Source organism: Bubalus kerabau, chromosome 1, assembly GCF_029407905.1.
Source record: "Bubalus kerabau isolate K-KA32 ecotype Philippines breed swamp buffalo chromosome 1, PCC_UOA_SB_1v2, whole genome shotgun sequence".
Lineage (NCBI taxonomy): Eukaryota > Metazoa > Chordata > Mammalia > Artiodactyla > Bovidae > Bubalus > Bubalus kerabau.
The window spans coordinates 114,812,507-114,833,024 of NC_073624.1; the positions used below are offsets into that span (position 1 = coordinate 114,812,507).

At 37.9% G+C, this 20,518-nt stretch overlaps 1 protein-coding gene across 4 annotated transcripts in view; it reads right to left on the bottom strand.

Annotated features, from left to right (window-relative positions):
- Positions 1-20,518, bottom strand: part of NAV3 (neuron navigator 3) — an 899,190-nt gene that overhangs the window by 210,321 nt on the left and 668,351 nt on the right. For 3 of the 4 annotated variants that reach the window (XM_055587143.1, XM_055587148.1, XM_055587133.1), the window contains 2 exons: positions 9,904-9,972; positions 6,657-6,796 (listed from right to left, as the gene is read on the bottom strand). In XM_055587143.1, coding sequence (XP_055443118.1) covers positions 6,657-6,796; positions 9,904-9,972 — 209 coding nt within the window. The remainder of the gene's footprint in view (positions 1-6,656; positions 6,797-9,903; positions 9,973-20,518) is intronic. The other variant, XM_055587139.1, reaches the window with a different exon arrangement.

Consider the following 20,518-nt stretch of genomic DNA (forward strand, 5'->3'; position numbering starts at 1 on the left):
GGACTCCGAATTATGACATCTATATCCAGCCCACAGTCTCAGTCATACAACAGCTGTAAAATTGTCCTCAGATGAGTACACACAGAGAAGACACTTCTCTGAGCTCAACTTTCAGTCTGCCCCCATCTAGACAGAGTCACAATGAGGTGCTTCAGGTTTCATGAAGAGCGCAATTCATAGGTCACTGTGCATCCAGGGAACATTAGAATAATGAGTGTCTCTGGGCTCCTCACAAGAAAGGCTGCAGAACAATAGCCACTGAAATGACAGCCTTTCAGCTCTGACAGAGTAGGGGCCGCCACACATTCTGCTCTCTGTTCCATTTACATCTTCAGTAGTAAGCAGCCTGGTCTCTCAGATACATTTCTGAGTGTTGTTATCTCAGCTTCTATGAATGGTTAGCTGGGTATGGGGAGAAGCACAGCTCTGTACATCTAAAGGCATTCGTGCAACAAACTTGTAGCCTGTGTTTGCAGGGGCCCCTCTCTGCCTATAACTGTTCCTTGTCTCTGATCTCCAAAGAGAAAGGTACTTGCACTCCTGTTCTTTTCCTCCCCCTTCTTCTCCACCACCACCAATTCCATTACAACCAATAACCAATTATTTTCTAACGGCTTACTTTTCCCAGATACTTTGACATATGGTATCACCATGAGAGCTCTAACAACATGCCTCATTTAAATTCATAATAACCTACGATATAATTATGATCTCTACTATTATATATGAGAAAACTGAAGCTCAGAGAAAGCAACTTGCTCCAAATCATACATATGGTAAAATTTAGAAAAGAGACTCAAAATTGGAAACCAGGCTTATGTGACTCCAAAATTTGGAAGATTTTGATACTCTCTTCTTTCCATATGTCCATGGCCCACCCAGAAATTCTGCCAGTACGGTTCTCCAGAAAGTCACGTTTGTCACAACAGTGAAGGCAATCGGATAACTCCCTGAAGTGTGGGTTCCTTCTTCCTCAACAAATTGAGGAGAATATACATGGGGAGGATATCATACAAGATACTATTCAGCTAGCCATATACTATCTCCTGGGACATCCTGCTGACACCATCCTTCTGAGCTGATGTTAAAGAAGATTTTAATTCTCGCTCAGAAAACACCTAAATTCACAGAGTTAATTTTTAGTTATTACATACTGCAAAAAATTAACTTTGATGACCTGGGAAAAGTGCCAATCTGTTCTAAAATTACTACACGGAGGTAAATGTGGCAGTCACAACAGGCATATGGGAAGTTTAGATAAAGACGATTCTCTGGGGAAATTTGGCAGGTTAGCTTCAGAGCTTAGAGACGTGCTGCCAACAGTGCCACTAGCCTGAGAAGCAGACCAGGGAACACCCTCAGTTATTTCTCTCTTCTTCCTCACTCAGTAGTATGCTGTTCAGATGCAAACAAACAAGTTTCAACTTACAAAGTAATGACAAAGCGCATGTGTACTCAGTCACTCAGTCGTGTCCGACTCTTGGAGACCCCATGGACTGTAGCCCCGCCAGGCTCCTCTGTCCATGGGATTTTTCAGGCAGGAATACTGAAGTGGGTTGCCATTTCCTCCTCCAGGAGATCTTCCCAACCCAGGGATCAAACCCACATACCCTGCATTGGCAGGTGGGTTCTTCACCAGAGTCACCTTGGAAGCCCAATGACAAAGTAAAAACCACCAAAAATAACAACAGCACCTTCATTTTTGAAGTATTTACTGTCTAGCTGGCATTGTGGTCAGTGACATGTACAGTCCCTACTAAATATTCAGCATCACAGATCACTATGGAAGGGAGGAAATGATTGATCAATGTAGTCATGCTAATTAGCGTGGTAAATAATTAGATTCTCATTTTATAATAATATGCCAAAATACTTTGAACATTTTGAAATTTAAAAAAAGGAGCATTCAGATTTAAATATGGCTTGTTATCAACTGGCCCTGGTTTACCTCACCACACTGTTTCCCATAAATGATAGTTTTCAAAATGCCTCAATCATCAGTTTTATGATGACTCAACAGAAACTTGGAATGCTGTTACAAGGATTGTAGAGGCACTGTCCATTCTGTGCGTGTATATATTGTACCATATGTAAGGTGAGAGTGCTGCTTTGTGGACTACTGTAAGATTTAGGGAAGCTTCAGTTCACCAGCCAGATTCTTGAAACATACCTAATTTATGTATAAGCATGTATAATATGTGTACACCTCAATATGTGAGCATGTATACATAGAAAACAACATATTGTCTATTTAATTGTATCACTTGATCTATGTACTTAATTACTTTACCTCATAAAAATCCCCAAGATTAACCTGAAGTTATCATGTCATTATAGGTTTATATAATAATTAAGGAAATAAAGCAAAAAGTCATGGCAGAATACATAAATCTCCAGTAAAGGGACATAATAAGTAAAATATATTTGCATTGCATTGAAAAGAAAATAAAAGAGTTCATTTTTTGTCTTTTGGTAATTTCAGAGTAATTTTTTAAAAATACTTAACTAGATAACTGTTTTAAAAAACCATGAGTAATACAATATTTACATTAAACTGGTAGTTTAAAAAAAAACAATTTTGCTAAATTCTCTGTATCAAGTCTACCAAATCTATATTGAATGTAAGTGAAAGAAAACACCTCCACACCAGAAGCTACTTCATTAGAATCTAGGAAAACAGAAAACAAATCTCTTTTGGAGATGTGCAAGTTCCATGTAAGAATCACATGGGAGAAATATAAAGAGACGGGAGCATGCCCTATGCTGCTGTGGTGTTTCTTAGCAACACAGAAAAACATCTCTCTGCTAAGAAACTCTGTCAAGTAATATGTGTTCAGGGATCATAATTCAGAAAGGGAATTCCAAATAGAGCCAGGAATATTTACATTCATGATAACACTAAACTGTTAAGCTGTTTTCATATTTATCATGTCAATTTTATAAAACAATTATTAAGATAAACTACTTCAGTCATAAAAAATATGTCCAAATGAACCACAGCATTTTTTCCCATAGGATCCCTGCTTTCCACTGAAGAGGTATTTGATTTTTCTTTAAAGCATACATTTGTCTAGAGTAATTTTATAGGCTCCACAAGCAAACTGCTAAATGCTAGCGTCAGAATATATTATTCATTGTCAGTTTCTGAATGGCAGGTCATCAAGGGAAGAAACTTGGACTCCCCAATGAAATGCTTCTCTACAAACAATGCTGTCTTCATTTCACCGTTTGTTCTGTGAAATTTGTCCCTACTACATTCCATTTCAACAGAATGGTGGATGGTATTGCTTTATATTTTAACAACATTTCTATTTAGCCTTCTCTGCAAGTGATAATTAATCTGTGGCCATGTTCACTGATATTTTAATCCATTTGGTGAAAGGAGCACACTATTTTTTGGTTTGTATTATTATTAAGATGATATTAGATGTATCATTTGAAGTGTGGTTTGTTATTCTCTACTGATTTTCCTTTATTAGATAAGTCACAAAATTCCAAATAAGCTATTTTTACCATCCCAAACATGTGAGAAGCCACTGTGCTTTCAAAATTATGTTTTTAAATAAGTGAAATTTCTTTAATTGTGAATAAGTCTTTACTATCTACTACAAATTCTAGAGATTCCCCAATTGATTCATATAAGTCATCATTTAAGACTTAAGTAGAAAGTACATTTTTCATTTAGAAGCATTCAGGGAGCACATTACAGATAGTATGATTATTTTTTCTAGCAAAATATTTATTAAACATAAATGCTATACTTTCTAATAACTAAAAAGAAAAGGCAATTAGAATACTCAAGTCAGTACTTTCTGAATTCTGTCATTGTAATACTGTAATCTTTGAAAATCTTGTTAAACTTTAACCTTATTTGGACATGCCCAGGATATGTATGCAAACTAGTTGGTCACAGAGATCAACTTATTATCTGATAGAATATTTTTAGATGTTATCCTACCACAAAACATCTCCATGTCAAAAGGTTAAATAATTCTTATCCAAAAAGATGTACCAAGGAACAGTCTAAAGGATAAATTATGAACTGTTTCATATGCGATGTTTATATTTGCTTGGTTTGCTCTATAGTTTAAGATAATATTTTGACCATATGGCTTCCCAGGTAGCACTAGTGTTAAAGAACCTGCCTGCCAATGCAGAAGACCTAAGAGACACAGGTTCAATCCCTGGATTAGGAAGATTCCTTGGAGGAAGACATGGCAACCCACTCCAGTGCTCTTGCCTAGAGAATCCCATCTCTTGCCTGGCAAAACTCCTGGTGGGCTACAGTCCAGAGGGTTGCACAGAGTTGGGCACAACTGAAATGACAGCATGCACGCACATTTGGCAATATAAAATAGCATGATACAATGATTAATTTAAAAATGATATTGGAAGTACTGACATGAAGTTGCATCTCCATGTGAATAGAAAATGCCACATAACATATAAAACAAATTCTCCAGGCCAGAATACTGGACTCTGGGTAGCCTTTCCGTTCTCCAGGGGATCTTCCCAACCTAGAGATCAAACCCAGGTCTCCCACATTGCAGGTGGATTCTTTACCAGCTGAGCCACAAGGGAAACCCAAGAATACTGGAGTGGATAGCCTATCCCTTCTCCAGTGAATCTTTCCATCCCAGGAATCGAACCAGGGTCTCCTGCATTGCAGGTGGATTCTCTACCAACTGAGCTATGAGGAAAGCCCTGTATTATATAATGCAATTTAAGCTTTGTTATTGACAGTTTCAGACCATTTAATGCCTAAATTTAATATATTATAAATATTTGTGAGTGTGAGATCATACACTTTAAAGGTTTTAGAATTTTACTTTGTTGGAATTAAAAGTAATGGCTATAATTCACCAGGAAAACTTTTACTCTTGAGACCAACGTAAGGAAATCTGCTTGTGGTCAAAAATCACATAATGTATGTCATCTGTCTCCACCTTGCGGTTATTGTAAATACTGCTACTTTTTAGAGAGGCTGAATGGCTATGGAAAAATAGGAGTATTTGGCTATCTTTGGATTTTTACTTTTAGATACCAGAAATGTAAAAAAGTATTTCACTTTTAAATGACTGAAAAGTACATTGTTATATCAAAGTGTTAGGTCATCTAAAGCATTTCTAGGTTTCTTTGCCAATGTTACTAGTCATTTCTTACAAAAATATTATGTGACTGTAGTATCATGTAGCCAAATTGGACACCTGAGCATTCCACTCAGCATATATGGTCTAAGCCTGTTTACTTTCCATTAGAATTTCACAGGCCATTGACACTTTCTAGAAAAGTCACAAAATGAGGGAGATATTTTTGTGATAAGAAATTGTTGTCCAGGAGAAGTATAAGTCTTCAGAAATACTTCTTCTTAGGTTCTCAAATCAAAGATTTTATTGTCTATTTTAAAGAAAAAAATCCTAACTTCCAAATACATACTATTTTCTTCTTTTTCCATTTAACTCAAGAACTGGGGATATTACACTGCTCTGTTTATAGGGGTTTAGAGTCTGCCCAGTTGTGTTTTAATAGGTAAGAAATTTTCAGTGAAGTGTATAGATCACCCCTATCAATTCACCTATAGATCACCCATAGATTACCCTTGTCAATTCTGAGTAAAAGAACTCTCATCAAATCATCCATATGAAACAATTGGAAATGTTCGAATCAGAGCCAAAAAACTTTTAACCTGGTTGAATTAATCAAACTAAACTTGCCAGCTGTTCTACCACTAAGCATATTTGTCACTATTGAATTTCCTGTTACATGGAGAGTTAAATACTACAAAGAGAAGTTTTATTGATCAGAAAACACTACCTCAAAATCTTGCAACATGCCCTCATCCCTCACAGGGTCACACTGCTCCCAACAGCAGAAGTTCTTGGTTTTCTTATGGTTTAGATGTAAATTACACATCCTCCCACTTGGATGCATGATCCATAGGGATATGCATCAAGCCAGAGCCTCTTTAAATACATGCTTCACACACTATAGAGAACTGTGTATCATATAGTTAATATATAATCTGCCTTTAACACACTTCCAACTGTATCCTTTCTTCCTTATCAGTATGTGGTTGGATATTTCTATCATATACCCTTTCAAGAAAGTAAAACAAACCTGAATAATTTGTCTCTTAAAGGAAAAATCAAGGTCATAATATTTATTTGTCCTGCTGCTTCCAAAGACTAAATATCTCTCATAATTATGTCTTAAATTCTGATTGCTTCAAACTCAACTTCCCCAAACACTTAGGGCACTTAATTAATATAGTTAACTAAAACTAAGGATTCAAAGACATTTTATGTAGGTTTATGATTTCAGAATAAACATTCACAAAACATGAGAAGACAAAAGAAAATATTATTTACATGCATCCAGGAGGAAATCTTTGAGAAACAGATTTTAAACATAGGGATATCACTAACTGCTTTAATATAAATGACTACATTTCCTTAAAATATTCTCCAGATCAGAAAGGTCCTGAAGAAAGCTGGATGCTTTCTTCAAGAGGATGCACTTACAAAACATAAGCAAGTCCACTGATAACATTTCCACTCCAAATGCTGTAACATTGCTTACACGCTAGATTTAGCATGTAATTTACGAGGCTCATAGGTTACACTTGTGCCTTTATGATGTAAGGGGAGAACACGTACCTTTTTCATTGCCATTTGCATAATTTGGAGGCTTGTTTTTATCAATGCTGTTAAAGCTCTGACTTCTCCTATTTAAATTGGAGGCTCCCTGGACCTTGCTGCTGTTGCCTGCAGCTGGCACCCTAGAGGGACCTGGAAGCCTGAAATAGTACAAGAAAAATTACATCATTATAGTACATTACAAAAAGATAGAGAAAAGGAGGTTCTGAATAGGGAAGGGTTAATGGGAAAATCATAATTTATGGAGTTCAGCAAAAATTGTTGGTTTAAGTGACAAATTGCTAAATACAACATTTGAGAATCACCAGAAAAGTCTTGTTTCATATGATTAATCTGCCTCCAAAGTATATTAATAATGCAAGACAATTAGAAATAAAGTAATTCTAACTAAAAAACTCACTCTTACCACATGCCTGATGAATACAACTTTGATTAAAGGGGCTGTAACAATTATATGAAAAGCAAGGGAAATAATAATATTTTATTATGTTCTCAGGATATTAAGCATCTGCCTGCAATTATTGTTAAGTTTTTTCAATGTATGGGACATTTGTTTTTATCTTAGGTGGCTGTATCCTAAATGAACTTACACGTTAATAACAAGAAGAATAAAGTTACATAATAAACTGCAAAGAGCAAACACTTACTGAATATCTGAGCTAGTTAATTACTCTAAAACATGGTGTGGAGACCAGGGTCATGAGTTTGTTCATACTGGACCCACCTGTCTCACATAAAAACTTTCACTTGCTTGCCAAAAGTGAAGACCTGGACTTTACCTGGTTACCCCACAAGTGTGGCTAATAATCACACAAGCCATGTGACAAAAAAGATGCAAGTCTCATAAGAAAAAAAAAATCTGTTAGTAGAATGACAATTTAAAATGCACATACAGTGAGAGTTGCTTCAGCTCCTTTTATATGAAGGACAGAGGAAATACATGTAGACTATCTTAACATTAGGGAAAGCTTGACAAGAGTTAATGTACTTAAGTTGTTTTACTTCAACTATAATTAAACATCAGTTTGGATCATTTATTTCACTGTTTAAACAGTTCCCATATTAAAATTTCAAGTATTCAGTTATTTCAAGGATGGTGCCTAAAATATGCAATTACAATATTTTATTTAGTGTATACTGCATATTTATAATAAACAGTCCACATAAAACTAGAAATTAAGAACTAGTATTGGTATTCTAGACATATTTAAAAACTTGATATTACGCACTGCCAGCGTCTTTGCTAGTTTTTGCTGCCACCGTGTGAACGTCACTGTGTACTGCTCTAATAAATTCTATTTTAAAAGAAAAGTAACAAAAAACGTAGAACTTATAGAGGTAGCATTTTTTTTTTACTGTTATCCTTTAGAAAAGGTTTAAAGTAAAAGAATGTTTATATCTGTTATACTGGTACCCAATATATTACAATTTCCCAACCCTTTGCTACCATATTCAAAATTTAACTCGCCTTATTACACTACCTGATATACTATCGCCATAGATCCTTAGGAAATCAAACTCTTAAATGTATACTATAAATATTTTACAATAGTAACAGGTATAGCAAAAAGGAATGTACATCAGGAAAATACACACACCAGCTTGAAAACAGAAGTGTTGATATCTTGGAATAGTTAATAGCTTCAAAATGTTGACTGTATTTTGGAGTTTAAATACATATGGCTGTTAATAGTTCCTTCAGCTATTTTGCTAATTAGAGGTTGTGTCATACACAAGATTAGAATCTTTCCCAAATGACTCCAGCATTTAACTTTTGCTCAAATGGATCTACAGGGTTTGTAAGTCTAGCACAATAACCAAGACACCAGGAATTTTGGAGACCAGTGATTGCACTGTGTAGAAAGAACTCAATTAATTAATTTGGCTAAATGTCCCAATCATAATAAAAATGAGAACTAGTCCTGTAGACTCAGGCACAGACTTAGAAAGTTCAGTCCAAACTCACATTTATAAACAGATTTTGTTACAAAATTTGCCCTGATTGCAATGAAACTTGCTGTGTTTCTAGAAAGCAATTAAATTGCATTTTAATCATGACTGTGACCCATGGAGCCAAGTGATCTTTAGTTCTCAGAAGAACAAATTAAAACAAATTAAAAAATCCATTTGCTCTTCTCATTACCCTAATTTGACAGTCAGCCAGAGCTCTAGATCATTCATCAAAGTAATAAAAAGAGAAATGAGAATGAAGCCAAAAAAAAGAGATGTTCTATTAAACTGAAGAAGTACTTAAAATACATTTTACATTCATAAGTCTCAGAAGTAGTAATAAAAAAATGCTCACTGAACATGGAAGGTCATTGTTCTTTCCATATCCTAATTTATCTCATTTCTTCTGGTTTTTCATTAAATACCCTCTCAATTTGCCTATCCAGAATCAGTTTAATTACTATGGAAATAAGCATAAGTTAGAAAACCAAGGCAAGGGGAAAACATTTCAAGTCAAGGCACCATCAGCAGTCCTTGTGGTCAAACACTGCATAATATGATTCATTATTAGAGTAGTGACTAGTTAACCACCAGTGAGACACTCTCCCAGTGAGTGAGATGGCACAAATAACTACATGATAATCAGGGGGCAAAACACATTTGCTGTGGCTTCACTTAGCTGTACCATCATTAACGTTAAAAAAAGATCAATTTTCACACATTTTATATACTATTGATTTTTCAAACAGTACATAATGCACTGTCATTTATTATACTATACTGACTTTAAAATACATATTTCATAAAGAAGAAAAAATTTAAAGTGTTAAAAGAATGACCCAGGTTGACCTGGTGCTAATTGCCCCACAAAAATCTGCCAATGTGTCTCAGTGCTGCTTCAAAATGTGCAATAATCAATGCAAGGCCATTTCAAAAAGCAATTATAATCTTGTTTTACTTCCAGAATTTGTGACCTGGAAAGAAGAGGGTCTTCAAAGTAATTTTTTTCCTTAATTTTCTCTAAGCCTAGAACCTAGACTTTAGCCCAGTCATAGCACTATGTGTAACAAAACTAAATTAAAGGAACTCAAGATCCATTTCATAATTGAACACAACAAGCTCATCCTCAAGAAGTCATGTGGAAATCTACTTGGAAAAATTCAGTACTCTAACCTTTTCATCCAGAAGTATGTCATTTTTTGAAAAAAAAAAAAAAAATTAGAATGATAGGACAAAATATCACTGGGCATTTACTTTATTATCACTAATAAGCAATAAATTAGAGATATTAACTGACCTAGTAGGCTTTTTTTGACTGGTTGCAATTCCACTGTGATTAGACTGAGTTGCATATCTGGCTGCCAGACTGTATGAGGAGAAACAGAGAAATTGAATTAAAGAGATTCCTTGAACATGGAAAGAAAGTACAAACTTACAAGAAAACTATGAGTTAATGAAATGCAATTGGAACATGTATAAACATGCATAAAGCATAAATTAATTAGAAAATTATGATAATGTAACATATACACCATGACCATTGATTATGAACATACTATGAAATAATTAATGCTGTGTACCCCCTTAATAAGTGTGTTGTCAATGACTGTAAAATAATGGCTGTGTGACAATATTAGTGCCTTCTTAAGTAGTAGTATTCCATCTTATAAAGAACTCAACCTTTGTAAATGACAGTGAAAACTTCAGGAAAGCTAAAATTTGACTTATACCATAGCAAGATCTCTTTCTCAAAAAAAGATTTAAATAAAAAAAAGTATGAAATGAGAACCATTATTTTATGAAATCTAATTAGAAAATTTTAACCTAAATACCATTTTGAATACCAAAAGTTAAAATATCTGGTTTCTGTCTAATAAGTTATTTCTGATCTCCAGTCCTGGATACAACATTTTAAGGAAGTGATTAATAAAATCCTTTCTGGAGAAAGAGCTATGCAAAAATTGAGATTAAAATGGAGTCAGATTCTTCAAAAACAGACTGAACAACTACTGAGGACAATTTCTGGGCATTCTTAAATTACAATTCTTAATGATTTTTTAAATCACAATCTTTGGTCAAAAATACACCAAAGAGCATCATGGAAACTGAGCTTTGAAGAACAGTGGATACTTTATAAACAAAATCAGTATCTGTGCTTCAGTTTGAACTGGTTTCTGAATTACCTAATGGCTCTGAAACTAGAGTTCTGAGGACACAGTAAGACCCAGTGGACCCAGACATTTTCACATGCGCTGTGATGGCCATGAGTTGGTGTGTGAGTAGAGAACCACTGTGCTGTGAATGGTGCCTCTACATGAAGCCAGTTGTACATGCACAGTTTTCAAGGCCTCCAAGGAGACAGGAACAACATGGAGGTGTTGGAATCAGGGTAGAAGGGTTGTGTGGAGCCCTGCTGTCCAGCCAATTGTTTTCCTGCTAAGCAGAGGGTATGTAATCAGAATGGTGTCCTTGAAATGGTGACATGTTTCCTAAGTAAACTCTGACTCCACAGAGGCAGCCTGTGGTGGGAGCATGCAGGTCCTTAGAACTGCCTGGCTAGAGAGGAACAAATACATCCTCATATTGAGATAGGTTTTCAGAGCACTTGTTTTCAAGAGCATACATAATATATTCTCATTTGCAGAGAGTGCATTCTGTATTCCAATGGCACTGGACACTAAGACAGCTGGCCACAATGGCCAAACTACACCTCAACTACCAGAACATAAGAGGACAGCTTACAAAACAGAAACAACAGAGCGTCACAGTGGAACAGGACATTCACTCAAAATTTAAATGTAAAAGTACCTGCCGTGAAAAAAGAATCTTTTGTGAAGGTGTCAACTGAGAAAAAGAGAACTACCTAAAGGTTTACCCTGAAGTCTTCTATCCTGTACCTTCAAATTGAAGACAAATATTAGCAGGAGAGATGCCCATAAAAAAATGCACGTTCCCTAAGGGAGCTGAGGCCAGCTCACTGATACTTTCCTCCATGATTTATAAAGTATCATAATTTCTACTATGGAAGTGGAAACCAACAGCAAAATCGAGACAAGTTAATTGGCCAAAATCAATTTGATTTTATTGCCCATGCGTGTTTTCTAATTATCAGAGAATATAGGGTTTCTTAAGTGGCTTACAAGTAAAGAATCCACCTCTCAAAGAAGGAAACACGGGAGACGCAGGTTTGGTCCATGGGTCAGGAAGATCCTGTGGAGAAGGAAATGGCAACCCATTCCCGTATTTTAGCCTGGGCAATCCCATGGATAGAGGAGCTGGTGGGCTACAGTCCACTGGGCCACAAAGAGTTGGACATGACTGAGCACACGCACATCAGAGAATACAAGTTGCCTATATTTTTGTACCCTACTCCCATTCTTTAAAACTTGGTTTCTGCTCTATTCTCTCCTTGCAATTGTGAAACTTGTTATTTGAAGAACACACGAGTTTGATTCAGTTCTTAACATATTCTAATGTCTTTGTATTTGACCATATTGTTCCCTCTGCCTTTCTGACTCTCTTTCATAGACTGTCATTTGAAGAACACAAATAAACTCAATCAATCTGCCCATCATCATTCTTGATCATTTTCTCTTTCCTTCACCTCTTCCATTATCCATCTCTTAAAGACATGCTTTTTCATATGCTATCTTTCCTCAAGCACTTGTATGCATTCTTTCACTTGAGTCTTACATAAGATTTCAGGTAAAATCAACTAGAAAGTGAAAGTTAGTCATTCAGTCGTGTCCAACTCTTTATAAGCCCATGGAATGTAGCTCGCTAGGCTCCTCAGTCCATGGAATTCTCCAGGCAAGAATACTGGAGTGGGTAGCTGTACTCTTGGGCTTTCCTGGTGGCTCGGTGGTAAAGACTCTGCCTGCAATGCAGGAGACACAGGTTCTATCCCTGGGTCAGGAAGATCCCCTGGAGGAGGGCATGGCAATCCACTCTAGTACTCTTGCCTAGAGAATCCCATGGACAGAGGAGCCTGGCAGGCCATAGGGTCGCACAAACTCAGACATGACTGAAGCAACTAACCCTTATTCAGGGGATCTTTACCACCCGGGGATTGAACCCTGGTTCCTGATGGGGTTAATTAATAATCAAAGGCTAGAGTTAATATCTGCATCATATCCCCAGTGATTAACATCAGATGAATAAAAGACACCCATTTCCATGACCAAACTCACCATTTTCTTTTTTAAATCCCAAGTTCTAATCAGATTCTTTCTTTCATTTCATGATTTCTGTTCACAAGATCACCATTTTATTTAACCCTCTGGGCTTGAAACCTCAGTAGTCAACTCTTCCATTTTTCCTTCCTATTAATTACTGTAGATGTGCAATCAGTATCCTGACATGCTGATTCGACCTCTACAAATTTATTTGTATCTATGTTCTCCCTCAACTTTCATGTTTCCCATGCTAACTCAAGCCTCAACACTTTCCACAGAGACTCTGCTGCTGCTGCTGCTAAGTCACTTCAGTCGTGTCCGACTCTGTGTGACCCCATAGACGGCAGCCCACCAGGCTGCCCCATCCCTGGGATTCTTGAGGCAAGAACACTGGAGTGGGTTGCCATTTCCTTCTCCAATGCATGAAAGTGAAAAGTGAAAGTGAAGTCGCTCAGTTGTGTCTGACTTAGCGGCCCCATGGACCGCAGCCTACCAGGCTCGTCCGTCCATGGGATTTTCCAGGCAAGAGTACTGGAGTAGGGTGCCATTGCCTTCTCTGATAGAGACTCTAGTTCCCTTCATTTTTCTTAATTTTTTTTAACCTGACTCTGACTCCCTGTGCAGCAGAAACATATTTTTTCCCACAGTGCTTGTAATACCATTTCCCTAGTTTCATATTTACAAACTGGCTAGTAACAAAGTAGGTGAGTGGATACAGTTAAAACAATTTATTAATGAAACAGACACAAGGGACATGTAGACCCAGCTATGAGGCAAGTGGGGGTAGATAAAATGAGTTAGAGCATCAGTGAACTAAGGATTTGCAGACATCTGGATGGAAGATTGTCTTCTTTTCCAGAAATGTTATCAAAGGAAACTTCTTCTAGTTAATAATTTGGATGGCAAAATGTATCAGAAACAAAAGAACAAAAACAAAAAAATATTTAGAAACTCACTGTGGGTCCTATACTAAAGAAAAGAAGCATCTGCTCATCTATCTAATAAAGTAGAATATCAAGGGAATGCTTTTTATTTCCTCTAACATGGAAGGGAAGAGGAGGAGTTTCCAGATAGCCAATTAAACAAAGGATGAAATTCATCTGGTATTCAAAACACAGAAGGATCCCACCTGCCAGAACCATCTAAAACAGCTTCAGCACAAATCTCTACGTGGAATTAGAATATCCACATATTTATAAAGAAAGAATGCTTCTCAAAGTAAACAGATCCTGAATTTTGATTAGCTATTTTTATTAACCACCAGAGTCTCACTATTCAAAGTGTTGTCCATAGAAGAACAGAACTGGCATGACACGGACCTTCTTAGAGGTTTCTGTGGTGGCTCTTTGGTAAAGAATCTGCCTGCAATGTGGGAGACCTGGGTTCCATCCCTGGATTGGGAAGATCCCCTGGAGAAGGGAACAGCCCACTCCAGTATTCTGGCCTGGAGAATTCCATGGACTGTATAGTCCATGGGGTCACAAAGAGTCAGATGTACTGGTCTGTTCCCAAATCAACTGACTCAGAATCTGCATTTTAACAGGATTCTTATACATAATTGGGCTTCCCAGGTGGCACTCGTGGTAAGGAACCTGCCTGAATGCAGGTTCATCAATGCAGAAGACATAGCCTGTAGCCTGCCTCAGTCCATGGGAGATGGGTTCCATCCCTGGGTCAGGAAGATCCCCTGGAGGAGGGCATAGCAACCTACTCCAGTATTCTTGCCTGGGGAATCCCATGGTCAGAGGAGCCTGGTGGGCTGCAGCCCATAAGGTCGCAGAGAGCTTGACATGGCTGCAGGAACTAAGCATGTGTCATCTCCCTTAGCTTTCTCAACACAACGCTCTCTCTTGAGCTACTCCTCCTCTTCCTTCCCAGACTCAGGGTCATTCACCATACTCATCTTCTGAATTTTGCACTATAACCATGAATATTTTCAAAGTCATAATCCAAGGCATCAGCTGATCTATTCCTCCATTTTGTTATATCAAATCTCTATTTCATAATCCAATCTCAATTCTAAACTCAGCCTCTTTTCTAAAATATCTCATCTCCTAGATAAGCTACCTGAATCTATCAGCTACTAATAGATTTCTCCCAGATATTCCCCAAATGTTCAAACCTCAACTCATTATTCTTCTTCCAAATCATCCTCTTTCTCTTTGCTGTTGCTCTTTAAATTTAGTGTCAAATATTTTTTTTTCCATTGAACAAAGAACTTTATCTTGATCATGACCCACTCCATTCTTCCCTCTGTGTCATCCTTCTCATGGATTCTAATAATGACTCAGGTGACTAGTCTCCTTGTTATCAGTCCTTTTTTTTTTCACAGCTAGTCAAATTCATTCCTCTCAGAGTCAACAGAACTAACTTTCCCAAGAAAGAATCAGATCAGATCAGATCAGTCGCTCAGTCGTGTCCGACTCTTTGCGACCCCATGAATCGCAGCACGCCAGAACTCCCTGTCCATCACCAACTCCTGGAGTTCATGTCCACATTTTTCTCTGAGCTTGCTGTTGACTACCCATTGTCTGCAGGACAAAGTCCAAACTCTGTGATCTGGTTTACAGAGTGCTTCTGTGTGCCTCCTCAGACTTTCCTACAGCTTCCTTTCCTCGGCACATCCTCCACCCCATGTTCTCCACTATCACCATATCTCAGCCGTGGCCTGGGTCCTCTTCTCCCAGCTCCCTGCATTTCCTCATGAGGTTTTCTTCAACATAAAACACCATTACTTCTCTTCCTCACTTTATGATATCTTCAGTTCAGTTCAGTCGCTCAGTTGTGTCCAACTCTTTGTGACCCCATGAATCGCAGCACGCCAGGCCTCCCTGTCCATCACCAGCTCCCAGAGTTCACTCAAACTCATGTCCATCGAGTCGGTGATGCCATCCAGCCATCTCATCCTCTACCGTCCCCTTCTCCTCCTGCCCCCAATCCCTCCCAGCATCAGAGTCTTTTCCAATGAGTCAACTCTTCGCATGAGGTGGCCAAAGTATTGGAGTTTCAGCTTTAGCATCATTCCTTCCAAAGAACACCCAGGACTGATCTCCTTTAGAATGGACTGGTTGGATCTCCTTGCAGTCCAAGGGACTCTCAAGAGTCTTCTCCAGCACCACAGTTCAAAAGCATCAATTCTTAGGCACTCAGCTTTCTTCACAGTCCAACTCTCACATCCATACATGACCACTGGAAAAACCATAGCCTTGACTAGATGGACCTTTGTTGGCAAAGTAATGTCTCTGCTTTTGAATATGCTATCTAGGTTGGTCATAACTTTCCTTCCAAGGAGTAAGCTTTTTTTAAATTTCATGGCTGCAATCACCATCTTCAGTGATGTTGGAGCCCCCAAAAATAAAGTCTGACACTGTTTCCACTGTTTCCCCATCTATTTCCCATGAAGTGATGGGACCAGATGGCATGATCTTCGTTTTCTGAATGTTGAACTTTAGGCCAAATTTTTCACTCTCCTCTTTCACTTTCATCAAGAGGCTCTTTAGTTCTTCTTCACTTTCTGCCATAAGGGTGGTGTCATCTGCATATCTGAGGTTATTGATATTTCTCCCGGCAATCTTGATTCCAGCTTGTGCTTCTTCCAGCCCAGCGTTTCTCATGATGTACTCTTCATATAAGTTAAATAAGCAGGTGACAATATACAGCCTTGACGTACTCCTTTTCCTATTTGGAACCAGTCTGTTGTTCCATGTCCAGTTCTAACTTTTGCTTCCTGACCTGCATATAGGTTTCTCAAGAGGCAGGTCAGGTGGTCTGGTATTCCCATCTCTATCAGAATTTTCCACAGTTTATTGTGATCCACACAGTCAAAGGCTTTGGCATAGTCAATAAAGCAGAAATAGATATTTTTCTGGAACTCTCTTTGTTTTTCCCTGATCCAGCTTACTTCTACTTTAAGATCCTATTCAAATGGCACCTCCTTGTTGAGGCATTTCTCAAGTACTGTAGAGTTAGTTTTGTCCTCCATGAGTCCCCAGGTCTTTACTCATCTCTAAGTGTCTGGTTAATATGGAAATTTATCAGGGTAAATGTCTGTCTCCTGAACAGACATCATTGTTCACCAGGACAAGGGTTATGGTATGTTCGTTTCTGCATTCCCAGTTCCTACCATGGGTTTGAAGTGAAGTAAAGTGAGGTCACTCAGTCGTGTCTGACTGTTTGCAACCCCATGGACTAGAGGCTAACCGACTCCTCTGTCCACAGGATTCTCCAGGCAAGAATACTGGAGTGGGTTGCCGTTTCCTTCTCCAGGGGATCTTCCCAACCCAGGTTACGAACCAAGGTCTCCCACATTGCAGGCAGACGCTTTACCTTCTGAGCCACCAGGGAAGCCCATCATGGGTTGGCATGTGTTTAATACTAAATAATTGATTGCTATTTACTGGCTGCTGCTGCTGCTGCTAAGTCACTTCAGTCATGTCTGACTCTGTGCGACCCGAGACAGCAGCCCACCAGGCTGCCCCGTCCCTGGGATTCTCCAGGTAAGAACACCAGAGTGGGTGGCCATTTCCTTCTCCAATGCATGAAACTGAGGTCACTCAGTCATGTCCGACTCTTAGCAACCCCATGGACTTCACCCTACCAGCTCCTCCGTCCACGGAATTTTCCAGGCAAGAGTACGGGAGTAGTAGTATTCAACATTGGGCTTCCCAGGTGGCTCTAGTGGTAGAGAACATGCCTGCCAAATGTGGGAGAATAAGAGACATGTGTTCAATCCCTGCATCAGGAAGATCCCCTGGAGGAGGGCATGGCAACCCACTCCAGTATCCAACAATGGTAATTATATCATCATTTTATAACCAAGTGAAATTGTTTTAAGAATGGAGTTATCAAAATTATGCTAAAGGAGGGAAAACAACATGTCTTCACTGTGTCCTTATTAAGTGATGTTAGCCTTTAACATTTATTATTCACAATAGTCCTGCAAAGTTAATGCTCTATTCCTCACTGAAAAATATGAAAGTGATGCCTTTAAACATTAACTCACTTGTACAAGTTATGCATCTTATAAATGATAGTAATTAAATTTAAATGTTTATCTGTTGAATTCTATAAACTATGCTGTGTTCTACTATGACATATTTACTTGCAAATTAAAACTGGCAATATTTTAATGCTTATTTTTCTATGAATTCATTGCCCTTTGGATTTGTGAATAACTTCTTCAGGGTGTTATCTTTTCCAGTGTCAAATACATCTACTTTCAATAGATACTCTTCAGCATTCAGAGAATGAATATTAGATCATTTCATTCAACAGATTACTTTATGAAGAAATATGAATACCTGTGGCGGATTCATTTTGATATTTGGCAAAACTAATACAATTATGTAAAATTTAAAAATAAAATAAAATAAAAAAAAGAAATATGAAATAGGCAATAAAAGAAACTTTAAATTGTAAGGTATTTTTAGTATCCAGGCAGATCTCCTAAAAAATCCCCCAATTAAACACTATATTTAAAAATTTTAAGCCACATTTAGTAAGAACTAGAAAATAAGTTATACTACTTATAACTTGCCACTCTTATGTTCATTACACACATAACCAAGCAAGCAATCACAGAACTTTTGAACTTTTTCTGCTGAGCGCTATGGTAACCTCAAAATCTCTGGCCAGGATTCCAGGAACTCATATTAATTAAAAGGCTTGGCATGAGTGTAAAAACTTCCTTGATTCCCTCTTTTATACTCTCACCCAAATATAAAAAAGATTTTGAGTGGTTCGGCGCAGGACTTCTTAGAAGATTCTATTTCTGTTGTAATTATTCTAACAGTGGACTTCCATGCAGCAATAAAAATTATATAATCTTATTAGTTAGCTTTCATCTTCAAAAATCAAAATGGACCCAGATATTAAGGATATATGCATCTTTTTAAAATCACCAAGGTATACCATCTGAACATCACACATCTATTATTTTTTATCTCCATTGGTTACTATTAAGCTTCTGAATATCTCATTTGTTGTTGTTCAGTGACTCAGTCATGTCTAACTCTTTGTGACCCCATGAACTGCAGCACTCCAGGCTTCCTCATCTGCCGGGAGCCGGCGAAAGACATTCCACTCGTGACAAAGGTCATGTCGCCGGCTCCTGGCACTCATCCTTCACTATCTCCTGGAGTTTGGTCAAATTCATGTCCATTGAGTTGATGATGCCATCCAATCATCTTATCCTTTGTCATCCCATCCTCCTCCACCCTCTATCTTTCCCAGCATCAGGGTTTTTTCCAAAGAGTCAGCTTTTCACATCAGTTGGCCAAAGTAATGGAACTTCAGCTTCAGCATCAGTCTTTCCAATGAATATTCAGGGTTGATTTCTTTTAGGATGGACTGGTTTGATCTCCTTGCAGTCCAAGGGACTCTCAGGAGTCTTCTCCAGCACCACAGTCTGAGAGCATAAATTCTTTGGTGCTCAGCCCAACATTATGGCCCAACATTCACATCCATACATGACTACTGGAAAAACCATATATTTGACTATACAGACTTTTGTTGGCAAAGTAATATCTCTGCTTTTTAATATGTTGTCTAGGTTTGTCTTAGCTTTTCTTCCAAGGAGCAAATATCTTTTAATTTCAGGGCTGCAGTCACCATCCACAGTGATTTTGGAGACAAAGAAAATAAAGTCTGTCACTCTTTCCATTTTTTCCTGTCTATTTGCCATGAAATAATGGGAACAGATGTCATGATATTCCTTCTTTGAATGCTGAGTTTTAAGCCAGCTTTTTCACTCTCCTCTTTCACCTTCATCAAGAAGCTCTTTAGTTCCTCTTTCCTTTCTTCCATTAGGGTGGTATCATCTGCATATCTGAGGTTATTGATATTTCTCCTGGCAATCTTAATTCCAGCTTGTGATTCATCCAGCCTGGCATTTCTCATGATGTACTCTGCATGGAAGTTGAGTAAGTAGGGTGACAATATATAGCTGTGGCGTACACTTTTCTCAATCTGGAACAAGTCTGTTGTCCCATGTCTGATTCTACCTATTGCTTCTTGACACGTGTACAGGTTTCTCAGAAGGTAGGTAAGGTGGTCTGGTATTCCCATCTCCTTATGAACTTTCCACAGTTGTTGTGATCCACACAGTCAAAGGCTTTAGCATAGTCAATGAAGCAGAAGCAGATGTTTTTCTGGAATTCTGTTGCTTGTTCTATGATCGAACAGATATTGACAACTTGATTTCTGGTTCCTCTGCCTTGTATAAATCTCATTGGAGATAGTTAATATTTGAATTGTCTTAATTGGTACTTAATTAGTATGATAATTAAATACTCAGATGGGAACCTGGAGAGGCACATCAACTTACTAACAAATTGAGACTTTGTCCTGAATATAGCATAGAATACCAAAAAGTTTAAATTGTAGAATAAATAATAAATTTCCACATTAGTGAGATCCTTTTCTTCAATATGTAATGAAGAAATTGGGGCACAAAAGAGGTTGGGATATTTAGTAAGCTTGGAACCAGACCGCATAAGAAATCACTGCTACTGCTCAGGAAAGATCTGATGAGGGCCTAAATGGAGGCAGAGGAACAGGAAATAAGAAAAAATGATTAATGAGATAAGTTATAATCATGGACATAGGAACTGAAGGAAAAAACCTAAGACGGCTCCTGGACCTTGGCTTGAGCTGCGTAGTACAGTTATATAAGAGCAGAGAAAAGAGATGTAAACATCTTTGATACAGTATAAAAAGAAAAAAAAGAGAGAGACTCCA